The sequence below is a fragment of the Lonchura striata genome, chromosome 2 (genome assembly GCF_046129695.1).
Source record: "Lonchura striata isolate bLonStr1 chromosome 2, bLonStr1.mat, whole genome shotgun sequence".
Taxonomy (NCBI): Eukaryota; Metazoa; Chordata; class Aves; order Passeriformes; family Estrildidae; genus Lonchura; species Lonchura striata.
Genome location: NC_134604.1, coordinates 113,674,691 through 113,698,529, shown reverse-complemented (window position 1 = coordinate 113,698,529; position 23,839 = coordinate 113,674,691). Strand labels below are relative to the sequence as shown.

Here is a 23,839-nt window from a genome sequence, read left to right as displayed (position 1 = left end):
TATACTAGCATAGAATTTGGAGGGAGAAGCACAAGTTAAGTCAGAGAAGAAATGAAAATTGTCTGCCTACATGACTTGAATATTAGTTACAGCTGAACTGTCTTTCCTGTTAAAGAGAAAAGTATTACTTTATAGACACTGAATGTTCTTGCATTATCACCTTAGTCTAGAGTGCATGAAATATGACCTTAACCAGTGGTGTAGCTGACACAGATGCTGTAACAGTAGACAGAAAGATGTTAGAGATCTCTTTTGTGAGAGATGAAAGTAAGAAACAAAAGGAAAAAGAAGAAAGTAAAAAAACTTGCCGAAACTGATGTCCTTCTCACTGACCTTTGAGACCTCGGAGGTCCCTGGGCTGAGACAAGGAGCTGGTGAGAAGGGTGGAAGCACAGACTCTAGCTCTGCCAAAAAGTTTGGAGGTGTGTATTTAATATCTTTAACAGTGAGTCTGAATGTCCAAATGCCTGCTGAGCTGCTTTGTCACCAGCCTTACCTGGTGTTTCTTGGCTGGCAGTTGGATTCTTGGTGGGTTGCCACAGAAGTGGAAATCTGCAGCAGTAGAACCAGAGAAACCTGAAATGTTGGTCAGGTTATGATGGTTTAAATTTGGAAGGAGTGAGCAGGGCTGTGCAGGTTCATGTTGGATTACTGCATGACAGGAGTCTCCTAAAATAAAAGAGAGAGATCCCTTTGGGGATCCTGGCTGGGTGCACACACTGGTGTGGATGGATTTGTAGGGATTTTGGGTGCACCTTTTCTGGGAATGATGGAGCACAGTTCAGATATGCCCAAGCCAGTGCTGACCCTGGAAATGGGACAAATCCATGTCCTGCTAAATCAGCTTGACAAGAGTTCACAGGCTCCTCTGGAGTGAATCGGGGTGGAAGAGATCTCAAAAGAAGACTTGGGGTCTGCACAGCCTCAAAATCCCTGGGCAGAATGTTGGGAAGCTGGCAGCACCCAGTGCTCATATCTGGGGATGATTTTTGCATCTCCATGTGTCAACTGTGACCAACAAAATCAGCCTCGTCACCCAGCAGCTACCATGATCTCAACAGCCTTTTTCCCAAAATGCAAGTGTGTAACAGCAGATGGAGCAAAAATTAATAGATCTGAGGACATAATTGAGGATTTTGAGGCTATTAGGCCTTTTCCTTGTGACACTCAGGACATGTGTGTCCAGTGATTTGTGAGAATGGTTTTCATGGGTATCATAGCATTTTCCCATGAAATGTTTGTCTCATCAGGCAGTAGGGTGAGGTTGGTTTGGCCAGGCGAGTATAAGGGTACAAGGCCTAGATAAATATGAAAACACATTTTAAAAGGCTGAAGTCCAAGTTTAGGTGAGAGGGTACAGAGGCAGAAAAATAATTCTTATAAAAATCACATGTGTGTTCTCCATTTGAATTTTAGTGATTTTCTCTCTCTAGCCTTAATGGTTCAAGAAATGGGGTTCTTTTTTTTTCTCTTGTGGATCTTTCTTTCTCTTTTTCCCTTGGAGGAAATAGACTTTTCTTTTCAATAGCCAGCATTAAATTGCCCTTGTATTAAAATACGGAATACTCTGCATGTTGACTGTAAAGCACATAATTTTAACATTAATGGAAATGCTTTGAATAATGACTTTTATTTGAACTTTTTACTGTAGTGTTCCAGGAGGAAATCTGAACGACATGGAAATCTGTTTCTTGGAATTCCAAAAGAGTACTTATAAAATGTGAGGTCGAGGGAGGGAGAAGACAAACTGCCAGAAATTAGAAGCATTAAGTTGATGGGAAGGAAGGAGGAGGAAGGATGGCTGGGCAGGCAGATGACATGGGGGGGGAAAATGAGCCATGTGGCTTCATGGCTGCTTCACACATATCACTGCTGCAGTCAGAGCTGACAGATACACACCCCTGGAAGAGAGCAAACATATTGTTGGCTTGGCACATTTGAGAGTGCATGTGCCAGCACACATGTGCTGCAGTTTAAGCAGGGCAGCCAAATGCCTAAGGCAGGCCAGCTTGATGCCAATTTTAATTTGCCAGTCAGACTTGGCTAGTTATCACTTCTTTCCTTCAGCATATTTTGCAAGCTACTGGAGAGCACTAACACCCAAAGCAAGCTGAATGAACCTCTCAGGATAGATTACAGGAGCTCCTCTCTTTCTCACAGGGCTTTTATTCTGAGCATTGCTTTGTATTTCTTCTGTGGATCAAAAGCTTTGTGTGCTTCTGTCCTGGAATTGGACTTAGAGGATGGATCTTCAGGTGTGGGAACATTGGTAGCAAAGCTTCTATCTTAATATTGTGAATTGAAGAGAACCCATATTATAAATTACCTGAATCCTAGCAATAACTTTTGCAGTCATGCCATGTAAGTCTTTAATAGAAGTTTTTGTCTGACTGCAGTGTGTCAGGCAGCACAGCTGGATCTAAATCTCTTTTCTGCATGGAACTTCTAAGGAACCTATTTTCCCTCTAGTCACAGGATAAGCATGGGAGACTTACCAAAATGCGTGACTTTTCTTGTAGGAGCACCATGTTCATGTGTGAATGAAGTGTAAATGTTTTTCCTTTTATTTCATATGCAAGGCACTAAGTGCAGAATGGAGCCTGGTTCATAATGTGAGACTAAAGACAGAGGGAATGAAAGAGGATTACATGGAAAAACTTGCAAGTTTTCGTTGAACTTCAATTGGAAAACACATTTTATAGAATCACAGAATGGTTTGGGTTGGAAAGGACCTTAGAGATCTTCTTGTTCCAGCCTTGCCTTGGGCAGGGACAGCTTTCACTATCCCAGTTTGCTCCAAGCCCTGTCTCACTTGTCCTTGGACACTTGCAGGAATGGGGCATCCACAGATTCTCTGGCCAGCCAGTGCCTCCCTACCCTCATAGGACAGATTTAGTCTTAGGGCAGGAAACCTGGTCTGTCTTTGCTGGGACCAGGAAACCTGGGAACTCTTACAGCTTTTCTGTGAAAATTGCTTTCTTATCTTCTCTGCTGCTGTTAGCAACGAAATGGATCACAGCAACAATTTCCCTGAGCAGCTGCAGGATCCTCAGAGTTTCTGATTTGTGGAAATCCCAATTTTCTGTCCATCTCTTGGACAGAGGTGGTGACCTGACTTGTCTGCTGCTTGCTACGTATGAGCTTATCTGATTGCTGTCCCTGATTCGTGGCCATCAAGGTGACCTTGTGCCTCACCCTGTCCATTTTCCTTTCACTGTGGCAGGGTTGTTCCTGATCCCTTGGCTGTGGTTTTCCCTCCCAGTGCCAAGTGCTCTGCTCTGAACCACATCCCCCCCTTAACAAGGCAGCTCCTCTAAATCTCTCAGCGTGTCGTTCCCCATCCAGATTGGAACAATGCTGGGCAAATCCTCTGTTGAGCGATGCCCCACGTCAAGGGCAGCTCCAGCAGCCCATCCTGGGTCCCCCTGGCCAGGGGGAGCCAGGGGTGCCAGCTTTGTGTCACCCCCCTGGGCAGGGCTGCCAAGGCTGGGCACACTCATGGTGCAGTGATTCCCTGGCGCTGGAATGAGCCTGGAGAAGTCCCTGCCATCCCAGCAGATGGCTGGGGGCTGCTCCCAGTCGCTCCCTGTGACCAGGGTTGGGTGGAGCAGTGGAGTAAGTGCTGCAGAAACATCCCTGCCACTTGGTCTTGCTCTTGTCTTGAAGATCAAAGGCTTTGCCCGAGGCTGAAGGCAGAAAGTTCCTTTGCATGGTGGCTTGAAACTGCCATAATTAATATTTTTGGAAAATCCTGGCTGGCCAAGTTACTAGAGCAGTCTAACTGACTGTGATAATACCTGTTTACCTCTGAAATATGTAGGGAGACAGCAGGGAAGTAACATTTTCTTTTTTTAATTGTACAACTGGAAATAAAAACATGCCAACAGAAAAAAAAAAAAAAACAAACAAGCACCAGAATTTTTGCAGTCTGGGAAGAAGCAGCCTGTTTTAATAATGACAGCCAATATGATCAGAGATTAAGCAATTTGTCAGCACTGATTTTTACTGTGAATAATCCAAGCTGGCCCTTGAGGACAACCTCTAACTCAATTACAGCTGGGTTTAGAGCTCAGCAAATTGCATTACCCAAAACTTCAGAAGGGCTCGGAAAAATAAAATATAAAGTAAATTTTTTGCTATAAAACCACTATCCGTAATCAGTTATATTATGCCTAGGCAGGGACTCTGACACCTTAATTGGCTTAGGACCCTTCCTATCTGGGGATGCTGATGTGAAAGATACCCAGGATATTGTCTGTATCCAAATGCTGTTTCCAGATCCCCAAGGTTCTCTTGTTCCTAATCAGGTGCCCTGTCTTTATTTCCCACACAGGGGACCAAGGCTGATAGTTCAGGTTGCCCTGCTACAATTGTTTGTGGATCTGAGACATCAACTACATGACTGAAATGATCAATAGAAACAGTTGAAATATGTATTTCTTTTTTTAGCTGGATCATTTCAATGATTGTTTTCAACACAGCTCTGCTGAAGGGTTATTTTTAACTTGAATAATTTCAGTGCTCCTGTTTTCCATGTGACCTTGCAAGCAATTGTTTCCAAAGAAATGAGGCCTTGGGGATGGGAAGGTGTGGCTGGATTGGGCTCTGATGGGAAGTAGGAGTTCTTAAGGCAGGCTTCCTGCCCAAAAATGTCTTTTTGGAACTGTAATGCCAGGTCTGATGCTACCAATAGATAAGAAATAACAGGAGGAAAAAAAATGGAAGAAACCACCTTGTGATAAATATAAATAAAAGAGATAAAGATAAATAAAAACAGTTTTTATTTATGCCATCTAGTTTAATCAGTTTTTATGTAATTGAAATATTCCTTCTGGGTCACCTTGGAAATGGATAAAGAGGAGACCTCAGTGTAATTGGGATATGGGCTGTATCACCCATGTCCAAGTGAGAAATGAGGTCACTTTTGGCAAGTGATGTGAGAAGGTTTTTTTGTAGTTGATTTTACTCTTTGTCCTTTGCTAAACAAAGCCCAACACGCAATTCAGGGAAATTTCACATTACCACACTGAGGTTCCAATTCCACTAATAAAAGTAATTCTGCTGAGTTGAAGACAACTCCTTGTGCACATCTGAGTTAGCCCTGTAAATAAACCATGCTGGATCAAATCTTCCATTTCCTGCAGGGAAAAAAAAAAAAAAAAAAAGGGATTACTTCTCATGGCTGGCATGGTAATTAACAGGATTTGGGAAATACATTCTTGCAGCTGCTTTCAAAATTAACTTCAAAGATTCCATTAATCCCTGCCTCTGAAAAAAAAAAGTGATTACAATGTCTTTGGAGAAATAATGTTTTAATTCAAAATATGCTAATAACCTAAATATTAAGCAAGCTACTGTTTGTGCTAATTACGTTGATTACATTTGGTGTTGGTGTAAATATTCAGTTTACAACATTATATGGAATCTGAATACAAAATCAGCAGGTTCTCACTGTGCTGATTTATAAATTACAGCCCAGCATCGGCAAAAGTGGGGCACAGCTAAAGTTCTCTTCTGTGCTATTAGAATATTTAAAGCCAGCACTGTAAGTAGGTTCCTCTATCCCAGGCAGTGATTCCCTCAGCCCATTTTCATCAGATGTCTCCTAATTTATCCTGGGATCTGTCCCAGCCCAGGAGGAGCTGGAGCTGCTGCAGAGAGCCCAGAGGAGGCTCCAGGATGAGCAGAGGGATGGAGCAGCTCTGCTGGCAGGAAAGGCTGGCACATCTGGGATTGTTCACCTGCACAGGAGAAGCTTTGGGCTGAGCTCAGGGTGGCCTGGCAGGGCCTGGAGGAGTCCCAGGAAAGCTGGAGAGAGACAATTTCCAGGGATGGAGGGACAGGACACAGGGAATGGCTCCCACTGCCAGAGGGCTGGATGGGAGATTGGGAATTGGGAATTGTTCCCTGGCAGGGGCTGGGATGGAATTCCCAGAGCAGCTGGGGCTGCCCCTGGATCCCTGGCAGTGCCCAGGGCCAGGTTGGACACTGGGGCTGGAGCAGCCTGGGACAGTGGGAGGTGTCCCTGCCATGGCAGGGATGGCACTGGATGAGTTTTAAAGCCACTTCCAACCCAACCCAACCCATCCCATGGTTCTAAGTGTGCTCAGTGCTGAATGACTTTCTGCTCTCTGTGTACACTCTGAGCATTTACCTCAAACCAGAAGTTCTGTCTGGACAAAAATGAACAAATCACACCTAAACTGAAGCAAATGCCCTAAGCCTATGAGCAGCTCTGTGATTAAGCACTCTGTGTGCATTTTGTGTAGCCATGTAAATAGAAATGTGTGTTCCACATGGGCAATGGCTACACTGCAAACAGCACCATTTGTAGCTATCAGAGACTGGTTAATTTTGGACAGATAATACTGTGCTTTCCAGCATATAAATGTGCATTTGTGTGCATAACCATGTCCTTTCAGTGACTAAAAAGTCACAAAAAACCACTGTCCCTCTGTCAGCTTGAAGCCATTGCAGTTAGAATCCCATTGGCTCATCTCAGCCCACCTGTGTAGTTTTAATTTATTAAAATAGCTCTAGGAAAGCCTTAATAAAATCAGGGGCAATCAGAAGCCCAGTCAAGTAGAAAACTATCTGACCCATGAGGATAATTACAGGAGTTGTCAGAGTGCCAGGGATCATTTAGCTTTGACAGCCAGGATGGAAAGATGGATTTTGGTGCTCTTGCTCTGGCAACATTGTGCTGCCCTGGCAAAGCAAAACAGACAGAAAACTGGCTGTGGAAAACTCCCTTGGAGTGGAGAAGCATGCAAGGAGGAGGGGATACATAGGTGAGGAGGTATAAGTTGATAAATACTTTTTTTTATTGTCAGGCTGCTCAGAAAGTGTGGTCTGTGATTTCTCACAATGATGTGTAAGACAGAAGTAACAGACACATTATCAGATTTATCCATCATTCCAACAAAATCTTGACTAGGTGTTCTCTACCTGCTGCAATTCCCTTAAATGTGGCCTTTGAAAGACACTTTGATCTCCTCAATATTCAGTACCACATATATAAAAATACAGGGAAGAGTGGAGGAACTTGTAAAGGAGGCACAAGTAGATGTGTGGAAGAGTGAAGAAGGTTTATTTGTGTAGTATCATGTGCAGTTTTTATTGCTTTATCCAACCTCCTGTCGGGGGTTCTTCAGCCCTGTCTGCAGATGTTCTTTAGGTGGCTGATGTGGGTGAACCTGTATGTCACAGAGTTGGTTTGGGATTTGCCATCTGTCTGTGCTGCAGACCAGTTTGAAGAAGAAATAATTAGAAGGAAATGAGTGAAATTATAAAAGTTGTGCTTGGCTCTCCAGCAGTGCACTTTATCTCTCCCAGGTGTTCATTTCTGTGCTTTCTGATAGATAATTCTGAAAAAATATAGTGGTGCTAAAATTCCAGTCCCGTTACTTAGACGTTAGGAATCCCTTGCAGCTTCAGCAACCAAAATATTTTTGTCACAGCAACATAATTTCTTAATTTTCTGCTCTTAATTTTTATTTTTAAGCATTATGATTTGTTTTTCCCATTTCTAAATGAAATTATTACTGTGCTATGGCTAAGGGTGATGTTTTTCACATTTCAGGGTGTGAAATGCTGAGTGCCACAGTTTCAGGTTGGTATATGATTTTAGAAAGAGGTAGTGACACAGAAATTTCCACAAAAGGAGAATTTAACCTAAATAATCATATTGAAATCCCAAATTCTGCCGAGTGTAGCCCTCATCTGAGGTCATACTGCTTGCTTCTTGCCCCTACTTAATTTCTGGATTTTCATTTAGATTCTGATGTATCTCCTATCATTCTGCTGTGATTGGGAAGCTTTCCTTGCTTGGAAAACACAAGTCCCTAATCAGATATTTTCAGTGACATTTTTATTTGCAGAAAGATCATAAACTCCATAAAACTTTGAAATGTATTTTTTCAGTAATTTTTTTCATGTTAAGGCTGAAACAGCTGAGGTTATTTTTTAATTAAAGCAGAATACTATAAAAAAATAAGGTCCATATGAAATAGTTTAGTTGGATTCAATTTATGTTTCTTAAAGAGAAATCTTTGTATGGAGAAGGGGTGGTGATGCAGAAGGAAGGCTTGCTTGGCACAGTGCTGGCAAAGCCACAGCTTTTTTGTGTTGCTTAGTACTGACGTGTATTTCCTTTTGTCACACCTTAGGGTATCAATACAAAGCTTAGGAAAAGCTTAGGATATGCACAAATTTCCCTGCTGCTCTCCTTGCCAACACAGAACATCCTAAATAACTTTGTGTGTGTGTCACCATGTCAGTCTGTGCTGACTTTTTCTGCTGTCCACTTTACCAAAACTTTCCACCTGTTTCTATTCTTTTAATTTTACTCTTGGATCTTTTTTCCCCATTCTTTTATGTAGAAACACATCCTGTTGAAAATCTGCAGGCACTGCTTTCCTGGGATTCAGCCCTTTGTACCCTGTTGACCCTGCACTGAGGTGAAGCATCAGCCTGATGTTATTACCTGGCAGAGCCCATTTGTCAGAACGTTCCGGCAGTTTCATGTCCCTGATCTTGGACTTTTTGTGGCTCACCATAAAACAAACAACCCTTCTGCCCCCAGAAATTCTCTAATCAACACCTGGCTGCAATCCCTAACACTGAGGTGCTAATTAAAAGCATCGCTGAAAAGGTCAGGCTATTTCAAGACAAGAACAGAATGTAAGATTAAAAGCAAAAATTAAGCTTGGGGGTGCAGCAGGGGCTAGAAGAACAAGTCTAAAAGCTGCTGCAGTAATTTAACATTCTTCTTGAAATGTCCTCATGGCTGCAAGTTCACTTCTGACCTTAGTTTGCTCGCCTTGGGGACTAATTTAGTACAGATTTTCATACCACATTAACTGGCCTCTGCGTATAGCTGTGAGAGTTTAACAGGAAAGCAAACCTGTTCTTTTCTTACTGGGATTTTGAGCATATGGCAGAAGTCTTTTTAACTTCCTCTGCTGACAAATTGGGAGTCACTTTGATTTTTGGAGACATTTTTAATTACGAGTCTTTGGTGTTTTGTAAAACCACTGAGTTAAAAATTAATATAGCCCGAAGCAGTCATAAACTCTGTTTCCTCCTACACAACATAGCAACAAAACTGTTTATCATGTTTTACTGTATAATCGTTACAGGTCTGCACTCGTGTTCATTTTAGCTCTGATGTTTCTTTGATGCCTAGTGGAAAGTTTATTCAATGTTTCTGTCCTGGTGCTTGCCTTGAAAGATACTGTGGAATTCCAGAGTCTCTGAAGGAAGGGAGCTGGCTGCAAATTATAGAGGATGGGAATCCTCTTTTGAGAGGAAAGGCTGAGGGAGCTGGGGCTCTTCAGCCTATCAGATGCCAGAAATTAATATTATGCTTGTATTTCAGTGCTTTTAATTTCATCTATTTTATCTATGGACAATATCTGCTATACCAGCATTTCATCCATTGCTTCTTGAAAATACCCCCAGTAACTCCTCCTTGTGTTTAGTCCCTTTTGCTCTGAACCAAGATAAAAAGCTCAGCTTTGTTCTGCAACCTACAGTAGCATCATGAAAGGTGATGAAAGAAGAAAGAAACTCCAGCTGCTAATAATACCAACACCTTGAAAATGTTTTGAAAAGTAGGTCCACTGAATGTATTGAAATAAAAGACTAAAGGCTTTTTGCAGGAGGATGATCCCATTGTATCTGGCTTTTTCCTGAGTTTCAGTGCCTTGTTAATGAGCAGCTGATTCTGACTTTCAAATCCATTGCAGTCACTTGGAAGATAGAACAGGGCTCATAGATCAAAATAGGTCTGTAACTAAAGGAAAAGCTCTCAGAAGCTGGCTTGGCAGACTTTCAGGTTTCTTTCTGTACAACTCCAGTGGTCACCAATCAAACAAATGGCTGCAGAATATTGCAACTGATTCAGACTTAAAGAAAAATACCGTGACCTCATGAATACAAAAACCTTAATTTACCAAACTCAAGTTTTTATTCTTTTTCTTTGACAACATTCTGCTCTCCCCAAGGGGAAATCTTGAGACACAAAATAAATGTGTGAATCCATATTCCAGCACTCCATCATAAGCAGACTGAACCTGACAGGTATAGCCTAGGGAGGAAAGAGAAGCTTTCATAAAGCTTAAGTAGCACAGCCTGAGATGCTTAGGAAATCAGACAACTTAAGAAAGCATTTAAAAATATACAGGAGAAGAAAAAGGAATATAGGTATCTTCTTATTGATAGGAAAAATAAAAGTATTTTGTAAATGAACACTAAAATCTTCTTTAAAGTGCTGTTTAGAGTTGAAACATGGAATTATTAGCCAGACTTCATATACAGGCACAAAGCAAAACTGGTTGTTGGGTGGATGTATTGATTTCTGGCTGTTGGTAACTTATGCTTTTGTCAAAAGTGTTTATCCCTTTAGAATCCCATTCTTTGTTATTGGCCAAGTTTTTGTCTTGGCTCTGAGGCTCCAGGTAGAAAACAAACTTACTTCCATTTTCCATGTCAGAGCTAAGAGCACACATGAAGGTCTTGTACTTACTTCGTAATTAAGTCTATATACAAAAAATACCTTGGAAATACCACTGCTTGGAAAGGCAAAAGACAGAAACCAAAGCAGAGGAGATTTTAGCCAGAAATTTTAGAGCAAGTGCCTTCAGATAAGTATGGCTGTATGAATTTTCATGGGAGAATCCACATGACTGTCCAGTTGTTGGTAAAAACCATTTGGTTTGCAGTGTTCTTGTACCTGTTCACTTCCCTGCTGCTTGAGGATGTGCTGCCTCTGATGGCTGAGTGCAGCTGGATTGATTCTCTGAGTTTAATATTCCCATATTTTTACATGTACAACCCTAAAGGACTATTTCTTTAGTTCTATTTCAGTAACATACACAAGCATGAATAATTTTGCATAAGAAATGTTAGTTTTGCCATACTAATACCTTAATCCACATTGATATACTTTCTCTGGAGGATGCAGAATATTTTTCATAGAGTGACCATTCCTAAGATGAGAAGTTCCCTACTATTGTAACCAGTCTGGTGTTTTGCCACTGTATTTCTACTACCCTGGTATTTTCCACCTATCACCTGGCAGAGTGATCTAAATCAGTTCTTCTTCATGGAAATTCGGGAGGCTGTTCTTTGGACAAAGTGAATTAAAGTGGGAAATTCCATCTTCTCATGTGGCCAAAGCAGAAAATGAATCTTCTAGCCTAAATGAGATCTGGAAATTCTACTTAGCCCTCCTTCCGTTGCTAATGTATTTCTAGGGAACATTGTTATTGTGGTTTTTTTTGTGGCATTGTCAAAATTAACTTCAGGCTGGCTTTGACCCTTGTCATTTTGTCCCTGCTAAACCTCACGACTTCCCTGTAGTCTTCCTGAGTCATGGAAGGGGAGGCACAGCAGGGAGCTGAAGAAATGAAATGCTGCAGAGTATCTCCTAGCCTTGTGCTGCTGAGAACCTGATTACACATACACATAGCACTCATGGTGAAAATTACATCCAGGGGTACAAGCAGTGATGCAGCTGGACCTAAACCTGAGTCTTTTGTATTGGAAAAAACTCCAGGATCACAGAGTCCACCCTTGAAATGGAGCTAAGCATTCCTGGTTCATTGGCAGTGTCTCAAAGCAGCATTGCTTGAGGGTGAATGGATTATCCAATGTATTGAGGAGAAATCAGGCTGTAATTATCAGGAATTCCAAGGGGAACATGCATGTTCAGGTGTGTTCTAACCTCTTGTTTTGTGATTTTTTTGTCCCCCCTAACAGAGACAAGGAACCGGGGCTACAAATGGGAAAGACAAGACGTCTGGTGAGAATGGTAAGGGTTGCCTTTATTTCTGGATGGAGAATACTGAGGTAAAATGGAGCCAAAATACTTTTTACTGTAATGACAGATGTCTGTAGTGAGAGCTTTGGTGTCATAACTTAGCTTTTGATTGTATTTGAGAAACTGGAAGGGCTTCAGTGGATTTGTCTTCTTTGTATTTGCATGTTTAAAGCCTTTACTAAAGTGGAGTCTCTTTTCTGAGTGTGTACTGTGGTAAACCAAAGGACTTCACAGAAGTCAGAGCAGACACAAATGGGGCTAAAACAAGATTAGATATGTGTGAAACACCAAAAACAAGGTGGGGTATTACGAGCTGCTGCATGAATGAGGAAGGTGAAGAGAAATAAAGTTTGAAAGGATTTCCTTGGAGAGTTTCTGTAGTCTGATTAATCCCACCTGACTTTAGGCCCAGAACTAAGATGCCAAAGTTAAAATCCATTTGTTTAGAGCTCATTTGAGTGTTGCTAGAGACAAGCTCTGCATGGAGCAGCTCTCATGGAAGGACCAGATGGCCAAGAGGCTCAGAATTTCATCACTGGTGTGAGTCTGGACTCATCTCCACTCCTCCAAGGGCTGACTCATGGGGCTTTTTGAGACCTTAGCAAAGGGGCTGGCAGAGTCTAATGTCAGCCCTTTAAGTGGCACAAACAATTCTAAGTAAAAATGTTGATTTTTTTTTCCCCCCCAGAAGATTGCAAAATGGAATTTTTAGGAAAACCATTGTTTTATCAGCTGAAATCTAATTTTATTTCTTATAGGAGCAGAAATGCTTTACACACAAGTGATAATTGATTAAAAGCTGATTACCATCAGAAACATTTTTCAAAGTAAAATATTTTAAAATATTTTATTTTTTAAAAACACCCAGCTGAAAAAGAAGAAGCATCAGAAAGAGGATTGAACTATCAAATGTACTCTCTGCTTCTGTTTGCTCATCCAGTTCTAATTAAAAGAACATATTCTGTGTCCATCCCATCCCCTGAAAAGCAGGAAAGATCCAAGCAGTCCCTTCTCTGAAAAGACTTTTCCAATGGGTCATTTGAGCAGTTATCTTGGATATGTGTTTTGGCCTTTTAGGTGTTGGTCAGAGTAGAATTTTTGGGCCCTTTGAGGCAACACATCCTAAAGCATTAAGAGCCTTCTTTATGGATAGTTTTCCTATTACAGGGAGGTGACTTTCCCATAAGGGCTGTTTGCATAATGTTTCAGTAAATGAAGTCCATAGATGATGCTCCCACTATGATAAAACAGAAATTGGAGTGAGAAAAAAAAAAAACAACAACAAATAAATATTTTGGCTTGTTATAGTGTCTTGAATTAGTGGGAACAAATGTACCCTGACAGCAAAGCAATTTGCATTTTCAAGTTAACAGGGAAGGAAAGCAAGCAAAATTATGTCAGCCATTTGGGCAGCATGGGGACTCTTTTCTGTTTGAGCACATTATGAACTCAGCTCATTTGCCTTGAATTTCTTTCCCAAATAAAAATTTCTTCCCAAATAAAATTGTCCTGTTGTCAAGCTTAGCTTAAATTTACTGATCCTGCAGCCTTTTGAAAAGCATTTTTCTTTTCTTAGTGGGGATTTTGAGTGAGCAAGGACTGCATCATTAATTCAAAAATATATATGGTCCTAGTTGTAGCATAATTTTGTGTATAACATACACAGACAGATGCACAGTTAATCTTGGGCAAATAGATAGCAATTATTTTTTGTAATGAAATTATAGCAGAAAAGCTGTCACCTACATAAACACAGGAGCAGCAGGGGAGATGGAATAGAGTCCTCTGATCTCTCCAGCCCACATGCTTGCATAAAAATAAAGCAGAATCAGAACTTTGAACCTGAGATTGAATGCTAAATCAAAGAAGCAGAAATGTGTAACTCTTTGTCCTTATTAGCTCTGTGTGGTTAAAACTCAAGCAGTGATCTATTGCTCTGAAAATTGGGGTGTGCTGGAAACCTATATACACAATATAAATCCTCTGATCCATGTTTTTCTGGCTAGAACTCTGCAATATGTCCATGTCTTCAATGTTATTAGCCTCTTCTTCAAGTGTTTGTTACCTTGTCAAAAGGAAACTTTCGCTTTTGTTTCCTTCTTGTTGAAAAGGACGGAGGGTGGAGAAACAAAAAACTCTTTCATCCTATAAAAAGAAAGGGGAAAAAAAGAAAAGTCATGCTCTGACAATGTTTGCAAAGGCAAACTGGTCTGGTTGCTGTCTTTGCTCTTGTTTACAGATCAGGAAAAGCTGCTGAAAACTGGCTCAGACAACAAGCAACGATGCTTGGCTTTTCTCAGGGTTTGGGTCACACAGTGAGACACTCTGGGGTCAAACTTTGTTTGTACATTGCAGTAGAAAATGAATTTTGGGCTCGCCTCTAGGTTAGGTTGAAATTGAAGAAAATGAAATAATGACCGTGGCAATCAGCAGTGTCCCTCTTTGAGGACATGTATGGCCTTGCTGTCACCGTGCAGCACTCAGGGAAATTCAGTCTCTGAGGATTCCTTTTATAGCAGGGGTGGTTTGGGTAGGCACAAATGCATGTTCTTGCTTGACCTTCCTTGGACAGGAACAGTCTATCCTTAATTATGTTTAGTTCCTACCCCCACAGCAGCAGTGGCAGCTCTTAGCAAACCTCCCTTCAGCAGCAGGGACTGTGCTGCACACACAGGGTGGGTGAGGATGGCAGGGACACAGGGGACAACTGGTGCCACTCCCTGCTCCAGCAGGGCCATCCCAGAGCACAGGGCACAGGGCTGTGTCCAGCTGGCTCTGGAATACCCCAGGGAGGAGAGCCCCGAGCCTCTCTGGGCTCTGCTCAGGGCTGGCACTGCCCAGGGCAGAAGTTGTGCCTCCTGTGCAGGGAATTGCTGGGCTCAGCCCCTGCCCGGGGCTCTGGGGCCATCGCTGGGCCTGGAGCAGAGCCTGGGGCTGCTCTGACCTCCTGCACACAGGGACAGCCAGGGACAGACTGGGACACACTGGGACAGACTGGGACACACTGGGACAGACTGGGACACACAGGGACAGACTGGGACACACAGGGACAGACTGGGACAGACTGGGACACACTGGGACAGACTGGGACACACAGGGACAGACTGGGACACACATGGACACACCCAGGAACACCCAGGGACACACAGGGACACCCAGGGACACACAGGTACACCCAGGGACACCCAGGGACACCCAGGGCTCAGCCCCTCTCCCCGGGCTCTCTCCAGGCTGAGCAGCCCCAGCTCCCCCAGCCTTTCCTGGGCTGGAGCTGCTCCAGGCCCTTGCTCAGCTCCAGGAGCTCCTGGCCCTGCTGTGCTGAGGAGCCAGAGCTGGGCACAGCACCCAGAGGTGCCCCAGGGCTGGGCACAGCACCCAGAGGTGCCCCCAGGGCTGGGCACAGCACCCAGAGGTGCCCCCAGGGCTGGGCACAGCACCCAGAGGTGCCCCCAGGGCTGGGCACAGCACCCAGAGGTGCCCCCAGGGCCGGACACAGCACCCAGAGGTGCCCCAGGGCCGGGCACAGCACCCAGAGGTGCCCCAGGGCCGGGCACAGGGCAGGGTCACCCCTGGCCCGCTGGCAGTGCCCATCCCGATGCTCCCCAGGACACTCTGCTGGCTCAGGGACAGCTCGGTGTCCCTCAGGACTCCCACATCCTCCTCCAGCAGGTCACCCCCAGCCTGGGCTGGTGCCTGGAGTTATTTATTCCCAGGTGCAGGACTCTGTATTTGCCCTGGCTGAATTTCAGACAGTTCTCTGCCCATCTCTCCAGCCTGTCACGGTCCCTCTGAAGGGCTGCACAGCTCTGGGGGGAACCAGCTGCCTCCTCCCAGCTCTGTGTCATCATCCAACGTGCTGAGGAGGCTCCTGCGCCTTCATCCAAGTCATTGGTGAGCAAGTTAAACAATCTGGGCCCAGTTGAACCTCATTGAGACCTTGAAGGACCTCAGTCTACCCGAAACCAGGAGATGCTTATTTGTGAAACTGCAAATGTAACTTGTAAACCTGTTCCATAACGCTGTTCTGTGTGGTAGAAAATCCAAAGGGAAGACAGCACTACTATTCCCACACAGCTCAGTGTGGGATAAGAAGCTGTAATTTCTTTTATGCTCACCTTGTTTGATTAGTTGGGACAGTCATATTTGCAGATGTAAATATGAAAACAGAATGTTCCCCCCGACTATTCTTAGTGAATAAGTGATTCTTCTCTGTGACCTTGGCAATGTCACTAAGTTCCTTTGTAGGTTAACACTTGTCACTTCTTATTCTGTTTCACATTGCTCTGTGTTGTTTTTTTTTTTTTTTTTTGTTTCTTGTGCTGTAATTTGCAAGCTGCTCTCATGCAATCTACTCTTTAATAGCCCAGCACAACTGCCAGGGAAACAATTGCATCAGAAGCAATTATTTCTGTCTTCAAATTTAGAATCGCTCTTTTTCCTATTAATAGATCTCGCCCTTTCTTCTCAAACTACATAAAGCATGTGATTATTAATTGGTATTAATATTTTTTTCTTGGAAGATGAGATTTATCATTCAGTAACATGAATATTTATGATAACAAAGCGAGTGTTTTCATGGGATGAATTCTATGCCTTGCTGGCTCTGAGTGAAATGAAAATGAGTAGGTTTTGCATGAACTGAGATGTCATGGTGGATTAATCCAATCACAGCAAGATGGTCAGTTGTATTTTCAGTTTCTTCTCATTCCCAAACACTTGTCAGTGTATGAACTCTGCTTTGGGGCATTCAGAAAATTATACATGAATAAATAGTCTATGTTTCATCCTGTCCATGGGATGCTTTTATGTAAAAGATAAAGATACTGTTGATTTAATAAAGTAAATTCTTATATTTTACATCTAAAGTGGATCTCTTCAGTCTGAATGCTTCTGGAAAACATTAAGGATAAGGGTAAATAATTGCAGAGCAATTCTGTGAGGGAGAATAGAGATCTCTCTCTATCTAGTAAGCTTCCTTGGTGTAAGGGCAGGCATCTTGCAGTGTTATCAACAGTCCATTCACCCACTCCCTCTACTCAAGAAATTTGGGAAATTCTGGTCACTGCACTCAGGAATAATAATAAAAAAAAAATGTCACCAGATCTGACAGTGAATAGTAATCTTCAGAGTTATTTATGTAGAGTGCTTAGCTTAATAGAGCTTCAATTCCTGGCTAGAGGCCAGGATCATTATTGTAGTATAGGCTAATATAAATATCTCTTTAAGAACTCAAAATTAATTTTCCACTAATATTCTCCAATGACTGCGTAAAAAATGTGCTGTTTTTGGGAACAGCCCTACAAATAAACTTACTGGTGGAAAAAATTATTCTGAGGAGGGCGGGGAACACATGAGGGCTATTTGTGTAAATATTCAAAGGACCTCATGGAACATGGTTTGCTGTATCTCCTCGAGCCTAGAGGTCACATTTTTAAGTCCAAGGAAAGGATAGAGCCTGAACTGCTGCATTTCAATGCTCCTGTATTTTCTTTCCCACAAAACGTCGTTTATGTGGCAAGAGATGAATCTTCAGTATTGCAAGCAACTGCTGAATCAATGTAAAAAAACCCCACCCAACCCTTTCAAACTGCTGCTCTCTGATATTTCACCCCCACAGCACTCATCAGAAGTTAGGATGAGGAGTATTGGATGAAGGTAATTAATATTGAGTTTTCCTGGGTGATAGGTTGAGAGCTGGCAGGGAAATTAGCTTGCCTTGTTGTCTCTTTTCATTGTGGTGTTCTAAAATTCTCTCGTCCCTTTTAAGTGGTGCTTCAAGGGATATAATCTCGCCGTAATGGAGTCTCTCTTATTCTACTTTCAGTTTATATCCAAAGCCAAATTCTGCCCTATTTCATCCAATCTAGCCGGTACTAGTGGAAATTTGGGAAGTGTAATGAGAATGATTTGTTGTACCTCATCCCACATCTCTCAAAATAAAAAGTCTGTGCCTCAGCAACATTTCCAGACGTGTCTGCAACCACCAAATACCATAACACCTTCACAGAGCCTAAATCCAAAAGTGTCTGAACCCTCAGCATGGTTACATAAGTTGTGTTCGGTCATGTACAGATCACTGAGGCTCAGAGAGAGGTGTAAAAATCCTGTGAGAACTCAACACTGTGATCTTTAGCTGAGGGTGGATGAGATGAGAGGAGAAAAGTTCCCAGGTGAACAGTTCTAGATGAATCCCATCTCAAGGCATGGCAAAAACACTGCAGGGAACTACTGAGTTTCAGTTTAGGTGTTTGCCTGGGGACAGCTGCACATAAAAGTTTGCCAAGAACCAAACCAAAGATGTCTCAGGTCCTCTCCTGGCCTGGTTCTCTTCCTTTGCCCATCCTGGTGTGTTTGTCAGGGAATGTGCCCAAGGAATGTGCCCATCCCTGCAGCAGCCAGCAGGGCTCAGCTAAAGGCAGATTGAGCCTTTAATAACAAGGCTCTGGGATTGCTCACAGATCTTCCCTGGAGAGGATGCTGAGAGGAAGAGAAGGGAATTATACATGAACTTTATCTCTTCTCCTCGGTGAATTCCCATTTCTGGAGGCCAGGGATGAGCATGAGTCCTCCCCAGAGGAATGCTGTGTGCTTATTTATTTGGGGTGACAAAGGCAGTGAAGGATTGTTCACAAAAATTCTCTGATCAGCAGGTTTTGGTGTTTATCCAGCAACAAAACTTCTGAAGTGATGATTTTTATGTGTGTTTGAGATAATGTGGGCACCTTCTGCACTGAAACTTCACCTACACCCACGTATGCTGTCCATGTGCAGTGACCATCTGGTTTCATGGAGAGGAGCCTCTGGGGGAGTTTAATCAATGTCTGATCCAAACTGAAGTCATATTTCTGAAAGAGTAGATATTGTTCTTATTTTTCTGTTATCTGTCAAGTTGGCTTTGACACTGTGCATTACAGCTGCACCTCATCTGGTAACGAGGAGCTTTCATTTTTTAAAAGTTTAGGCAGAAGAATCTTTAAAAAAAAAAAAAAGATTGTATTAAAAATGTCATCAATTAACAGCAGTGCTCTTGTAGTCTGGCTTGTGCCCTGGCTCTGGAATTCCCCACAAGTTTTCATTTTGTGTATCATTTATAACCACTCTCGTGACTCCCAAATAAGTCCATCTTCCCACACAAAGAAAATAGCACTATCCACAGAAAGGATATCTGTCAGTATGTTGCTATATAATGTTAATTATGCAGCTTTTTCTTGCATGTTTTGGGTTTCTTTTGTTTGTTGTTGTTTTTTTTTCTTTTTTTAATGCAGAAGTCCCACAAGGAAAAAAAATATGGAGCAGAACAGCACAAGCATAGAATAAAAAATTCAGCTTTTTAAACCTGCTTTTAAGGACTTAAAAAAAAGGAAATTATTTCAAAATATAAAGCTTCTATTAACTGGTACCTTTGACATGGAGAATCTTCACACAATACTCGTTCTACCAATGAATCCGTCTAGGTACTTATATGGTCCTCACCACCATAGTAACTGAGAGTCTTCCAAGTATTTAAAAATAGAGATAACAATAACAATTCTTGCCCTGGTCCACCTCTTTCTTTCCAGCTTGCCAGGAGAACAACTTGATTAATTTATGGGATCTTTGTTTTGCACACAGTGCCTGCACACAGCTTGGGAACCTTGTGTGCCTGCGTGGATGCAATGTTCTCAAAGCCAGTGCATCCAAAAATCCGGCTGCATTTCTAAAAATGTGAGAGATGAACACATGTATAGGAGTTATATATATTTCTATATGGTCCCTCACAGTCTGCTCCTTTGCAGGAGGTAGAAGGCAGAAGAACTGCAGCATTCCTGCAGTATTGAGATCAGGAGAAGCCCAAGGAAATCATCATGAGGTGCCTCATTCAAGTGGGCATTTGAACACCTGAAAGGTGGTGGTAGCCCAGCTCCTTTCTGAGAAACTGTCTGGAAAATCAGCCAAGGTCGAAAAAAGTCAGTGATTAGAAATGAATAAAAAATTAAATTAAGCAAAAGAAAATAAAGCTGTGGCGATGCTTTGGTGGGTTTTGCCTTTTGGATGAGTCATAAATATGCTGGAGTTTCCATCAAGTGTTAACAAGGAAAGACAGAATTGAAATGATGTCTTTGACAAGTGCCATATTTCTTCTGGAAATCAGTCTGTAATTATCAGTGAGCTGCCTGACTGTGCACCAGGGAGAAGGAGCCTTCTTTCCCTGACTGGCACGTGACTGGCTGCCTTCCACAAAGGTGCAGTGCCTGGAAAATGTGTTTTTTTGGAAGCAGGAGCCTTTAATTCTGCTTTGATGCTGGTGCTGATCCAAAGGGAGGACACAGCTCAAGCCAGCCCCTCAATAATCTTGCTAACACCTCTAAAGTTGCCTCTGAAATGAATCTGCTCTTGCATCAGCAAGGGTGGTTTGGGGTGTGTCAGGACTGGAGTCAGTGGGATTTGGGAGCTGGAATATGACACTGGGAATCCATGGAGCTGGGCTGACTGGCACAACCTGGAGATTAATCTCTCCACATTCCCCAACACTAACAACACATAACTAAAGGGCTACAAGAGCTGCATAGAGCTGAGCAGCAAGTTTTTTTTTAATTTAGTGGAAGTGAAAAATGAAAGAGGAACACAATCAATGCCCAACAGTGGTTACCAGGATTTACTGTTGTGGAAACAACACTTTTCTTTTTGTCTGTACGCAGACCTGCTTTACTTCACACCACAGGCTTTTGGTTTTTTTCTGATTTGGGTTTGTAAATGGAATGAAAATACTTTCCTACTTAAGAGCTCCTCCGTTAGCAATCGGTAAATGATTAATCATATTTTTTTTTCTGAAGGTTTTTAAGATTTTAATTTGTAGCACACAGCTGTCTTCAGGCACTTAGCTCGATGCTCCAAAATTAGCTTGTAATTTGGTGTTATCAGGCTCCCTTGTGTAAGCAGGCACCAGAATTTAGAACAGCAGGAGTGTTACAGACATGATGAAAATGTGGTCCTTTGCTGAACTGGTGGCCAGAACAAAAAGCAGGAAGGAAGTAGATGCTGCAGCAGGAACCAGCACAACACCTCCCTGTGCTCAAAGTATTCCAGGACCTTCTATAAAATGCTTAGGTTGTTGTCCAAATGAAGAGAGGGGTGTCTCAAAGCCCAACATGTGTCTTGGGTTCCTATGCCTCTCTCTGTAAGTTTGGGGTGAAATTCTTCATGTCTGGCTCTTTGTGTAAGAGACCTAAAGCTCTGTTTGTTCTCAACAGAGAAAAATGGATTTTTTGGTGACATTTTTTTGTGTTTACCAGAAGGACCTTCTCTGGAGAGGCTGTTGTTCATAGATCTTAATTTGATTTAGGCTTCTAATTTGCTTAGCTCTCTCAAGGCTGAGGAATTTGTGGGTAATACTAACATCACAAAATAATAAATATACTATAGTAAAATAAATCAAAAATATAACAGTTTTTTGTCTATCGCTGGAGTTAAGTGGAAGCTCATTTCCAAATGTCTGGTTTGTACCTGGACATTTAACTTTTCCTTAAATTTACCTCAAGCCACTCCATCCTTACTCAGATTTGTTTTATCCTGACCACCTTGTGCCAGCTCTCACAGCCAGCCATTTCATCTGTAGAAATATGGATGTGAAAACATCTAAATATTTTCTGGCTTGAGGATTTTGTTAGCCAGGATACTGGATTTGATGGAAGCATTTACTTTAGCCAAACACTGTTAGTATTGGTTCATTTTTCCCCCAGCCCACAGTGGGTTATGAATAGGAAAGACTGAGAAAAATACATATTTTCCAAGGAGGAATTTCCAAGAACAGAAGAAAGTTGGATAGCACTGGATATGGAAAAGGCGTTTTGAAAGTCACAGTGGAAAAAAAAAAAAAAATGAGGCAGGGTGCTCTGGCAGCTCCTGGGACCTGGTGTGGGTATTCCAGAGCTGGAAATCAGCTCTCAGCACTTCTCCAGGGTCTCACAGTGACATTATTTAATCACTGCTGATGAATGAGTTCTCTAACTGTATTTTGAGTATCTCATCTTTCATTCTAATTTATACCTCAAACCCCCTGAGACTGCTGGTTGACTCTAGGTGGAGAAAGCATTAATTATTCCTTAGGTTTTAGTGCAACTGGCACTCCACAGTGACCAATTTACTACTCCTGTAAAAGCTGCCAATAAAAGATGGACATGTACAAATATATTCATTAGTACAAACTAATTAAAACCCAGGCTAATAGCCAGGAGCACAACACGTTACTGCAGGATTTTGGAATTCATTATGTGCCTGTGCTAATCCAACAGGAACTATCACTGCAGCTCCTAATCTAAGTTAAAGATCTACTGATAGACACCTAAAATTTAGTTTATAGTGCCCACAGACACTGCAGAGAACTTCTGACCCAGATGTCTGATAGGAAACAGGGATTGGCCATGGGGAAAATTCTGGACTACAGGAATTAGCCGGGGAACAAATTCTGGGCTACAAGAATTAGCTGTGGAGCAAATTCTGGGCTACAGGAATTAGCCATGGAGCAAATTCTGGGCTACAGGAATTAGCCGTGGAGCAAATTCTGAGCTACAGGAATTAGCTGTGGAGCAAATTCTGGGCTACAGGAATTAGCCATGGAGCAAATTCTGGGCTACAGGAATTAGCTGTGGAGCAAATTCTGAGCTGCAGGAATTAGCTGTGGAGCAAATTCTGAGCTACATCCTTTGTTGTATGGTAGAACCAAACAGAAAGGAGGGAGAGGTGAGATTAATTAAGTCTGAAGAATTGTTTATTCTTCTGGCCTTTGATTTCAGAGCTGAATGTAGGTTATCAGGTGTGGTACCTTAGAGGGAAGATGTGGATACAGCTGTGTGTATTCCAGACCTCCAGCTGCATTTGGGTTCCATCCTGAGGAATGATGGGAGCACATAAACCCCATCCTGGCTTATAGAGCACAGGTGAGGATCAACCTCCTTCTTTTCCCCTCTTGGGACAGAACCCATCAAGGAAAGGACTTTGAGACAGAGCTGAGCTGGATCCAAGGCTCTTTGGTGTCCTGAAGCAGCCACCTCTGGGTCTCGCAGCCAGCAGAATAATTACCAGCAGAAAATGTGGATTGTAATTTCACCTAATGGTTGTATTCACCAAGCATTCACCTGTATTTGTCACTGGAAGAAATTTCTGGGTGACCTTTCCAATGAATCTGTTTACAACAAAACTGTGTGTGTCTGGTGAGAGATCTGTGTCTCTCATGTGAGCTCTGCCTCTGGCAAAGATCTGCCAGATCTGCCAGGCAAAGATGTGGAGAAACTGGGGGAAAAAGCATTGCTGGCTTATTTTAGCCAGGAAGGTAAGAAGACAAATGGAAGATGTGGAGGTTTGGACTTTTTCTGTCAAAGGGTGATGGATGCTGTCAGCAGAGGGCAAGACATTGGCTTTGCCAATCAATCATTCTCTCCATCAGAACCACTTGGTCTCATCTGAGACAAACTTCTTTGGCTTAAATTCCTTCCTCTGTCAAATTAAAGAGAAAGAAATATATTTTCTAGACCCCAGTGGGAGGGAGTTTGGAGATTAATGATCCATAAACAATATGTGTATATTCCTGTGCCATTTGCCCAGCGGGACCAGGTGTGGGAGGGTTGGTGGATGTTGTCTGCTCTCACTGCTGGACCTCTTTGAAGCTTTTCCACAGCTATGCCAGAGAATAGCATCACAATTCTTGTGTAAGTATTCGTGGTTTTCACAGGAGGGACCACAGAAATAAAAAGCAAAAGATTTAAGTCATGAGATGGAATCCTCCGGAGGTTCCTCAGCTCAGAACCATTCCATTATGGAAGAACATCAAAAAGAAAATGTAATTTTTGGCAATCCCCCCCATTCCTCCCCATGCCACGGGCAAACCTTGGGGACAACACAGTCTAGAAGCTGTTCTCAGATGCAGCAGAGCTGTGTAGATTTTTGGTCTCTATTCATCATCTTAAGAAGATTACTGCAGCTAACATTAGCATTTTTGCTATTACATGGTGGACTGGCTGAGGTCCAGACTGAGTTGGA

General features: G+C 42.5%; 1 protein-coding gene across 1 annotated transcript in view; it reads left to right on the top strand.

Moving 5' to 3' along the window:
- Positions 1 to 23,839, top strand: part of PCP4 (Purkinje cell protein 4) — a 49,002-nt gene that overhangs the window by 6,461 nt on the left and 18,702 nt on the right. The window contains exon 2 of the mRNA XM_021527480.3: positions 11,764 to 11,815. Within this exon, the coding sequence (XP_021383155.1) occupies positions 11,764 to 11,815 (52 nt within the window). The remainder of the gene's footprint in view (positions 1 to 11,763; positions 11,816 to 23,839) is intronic.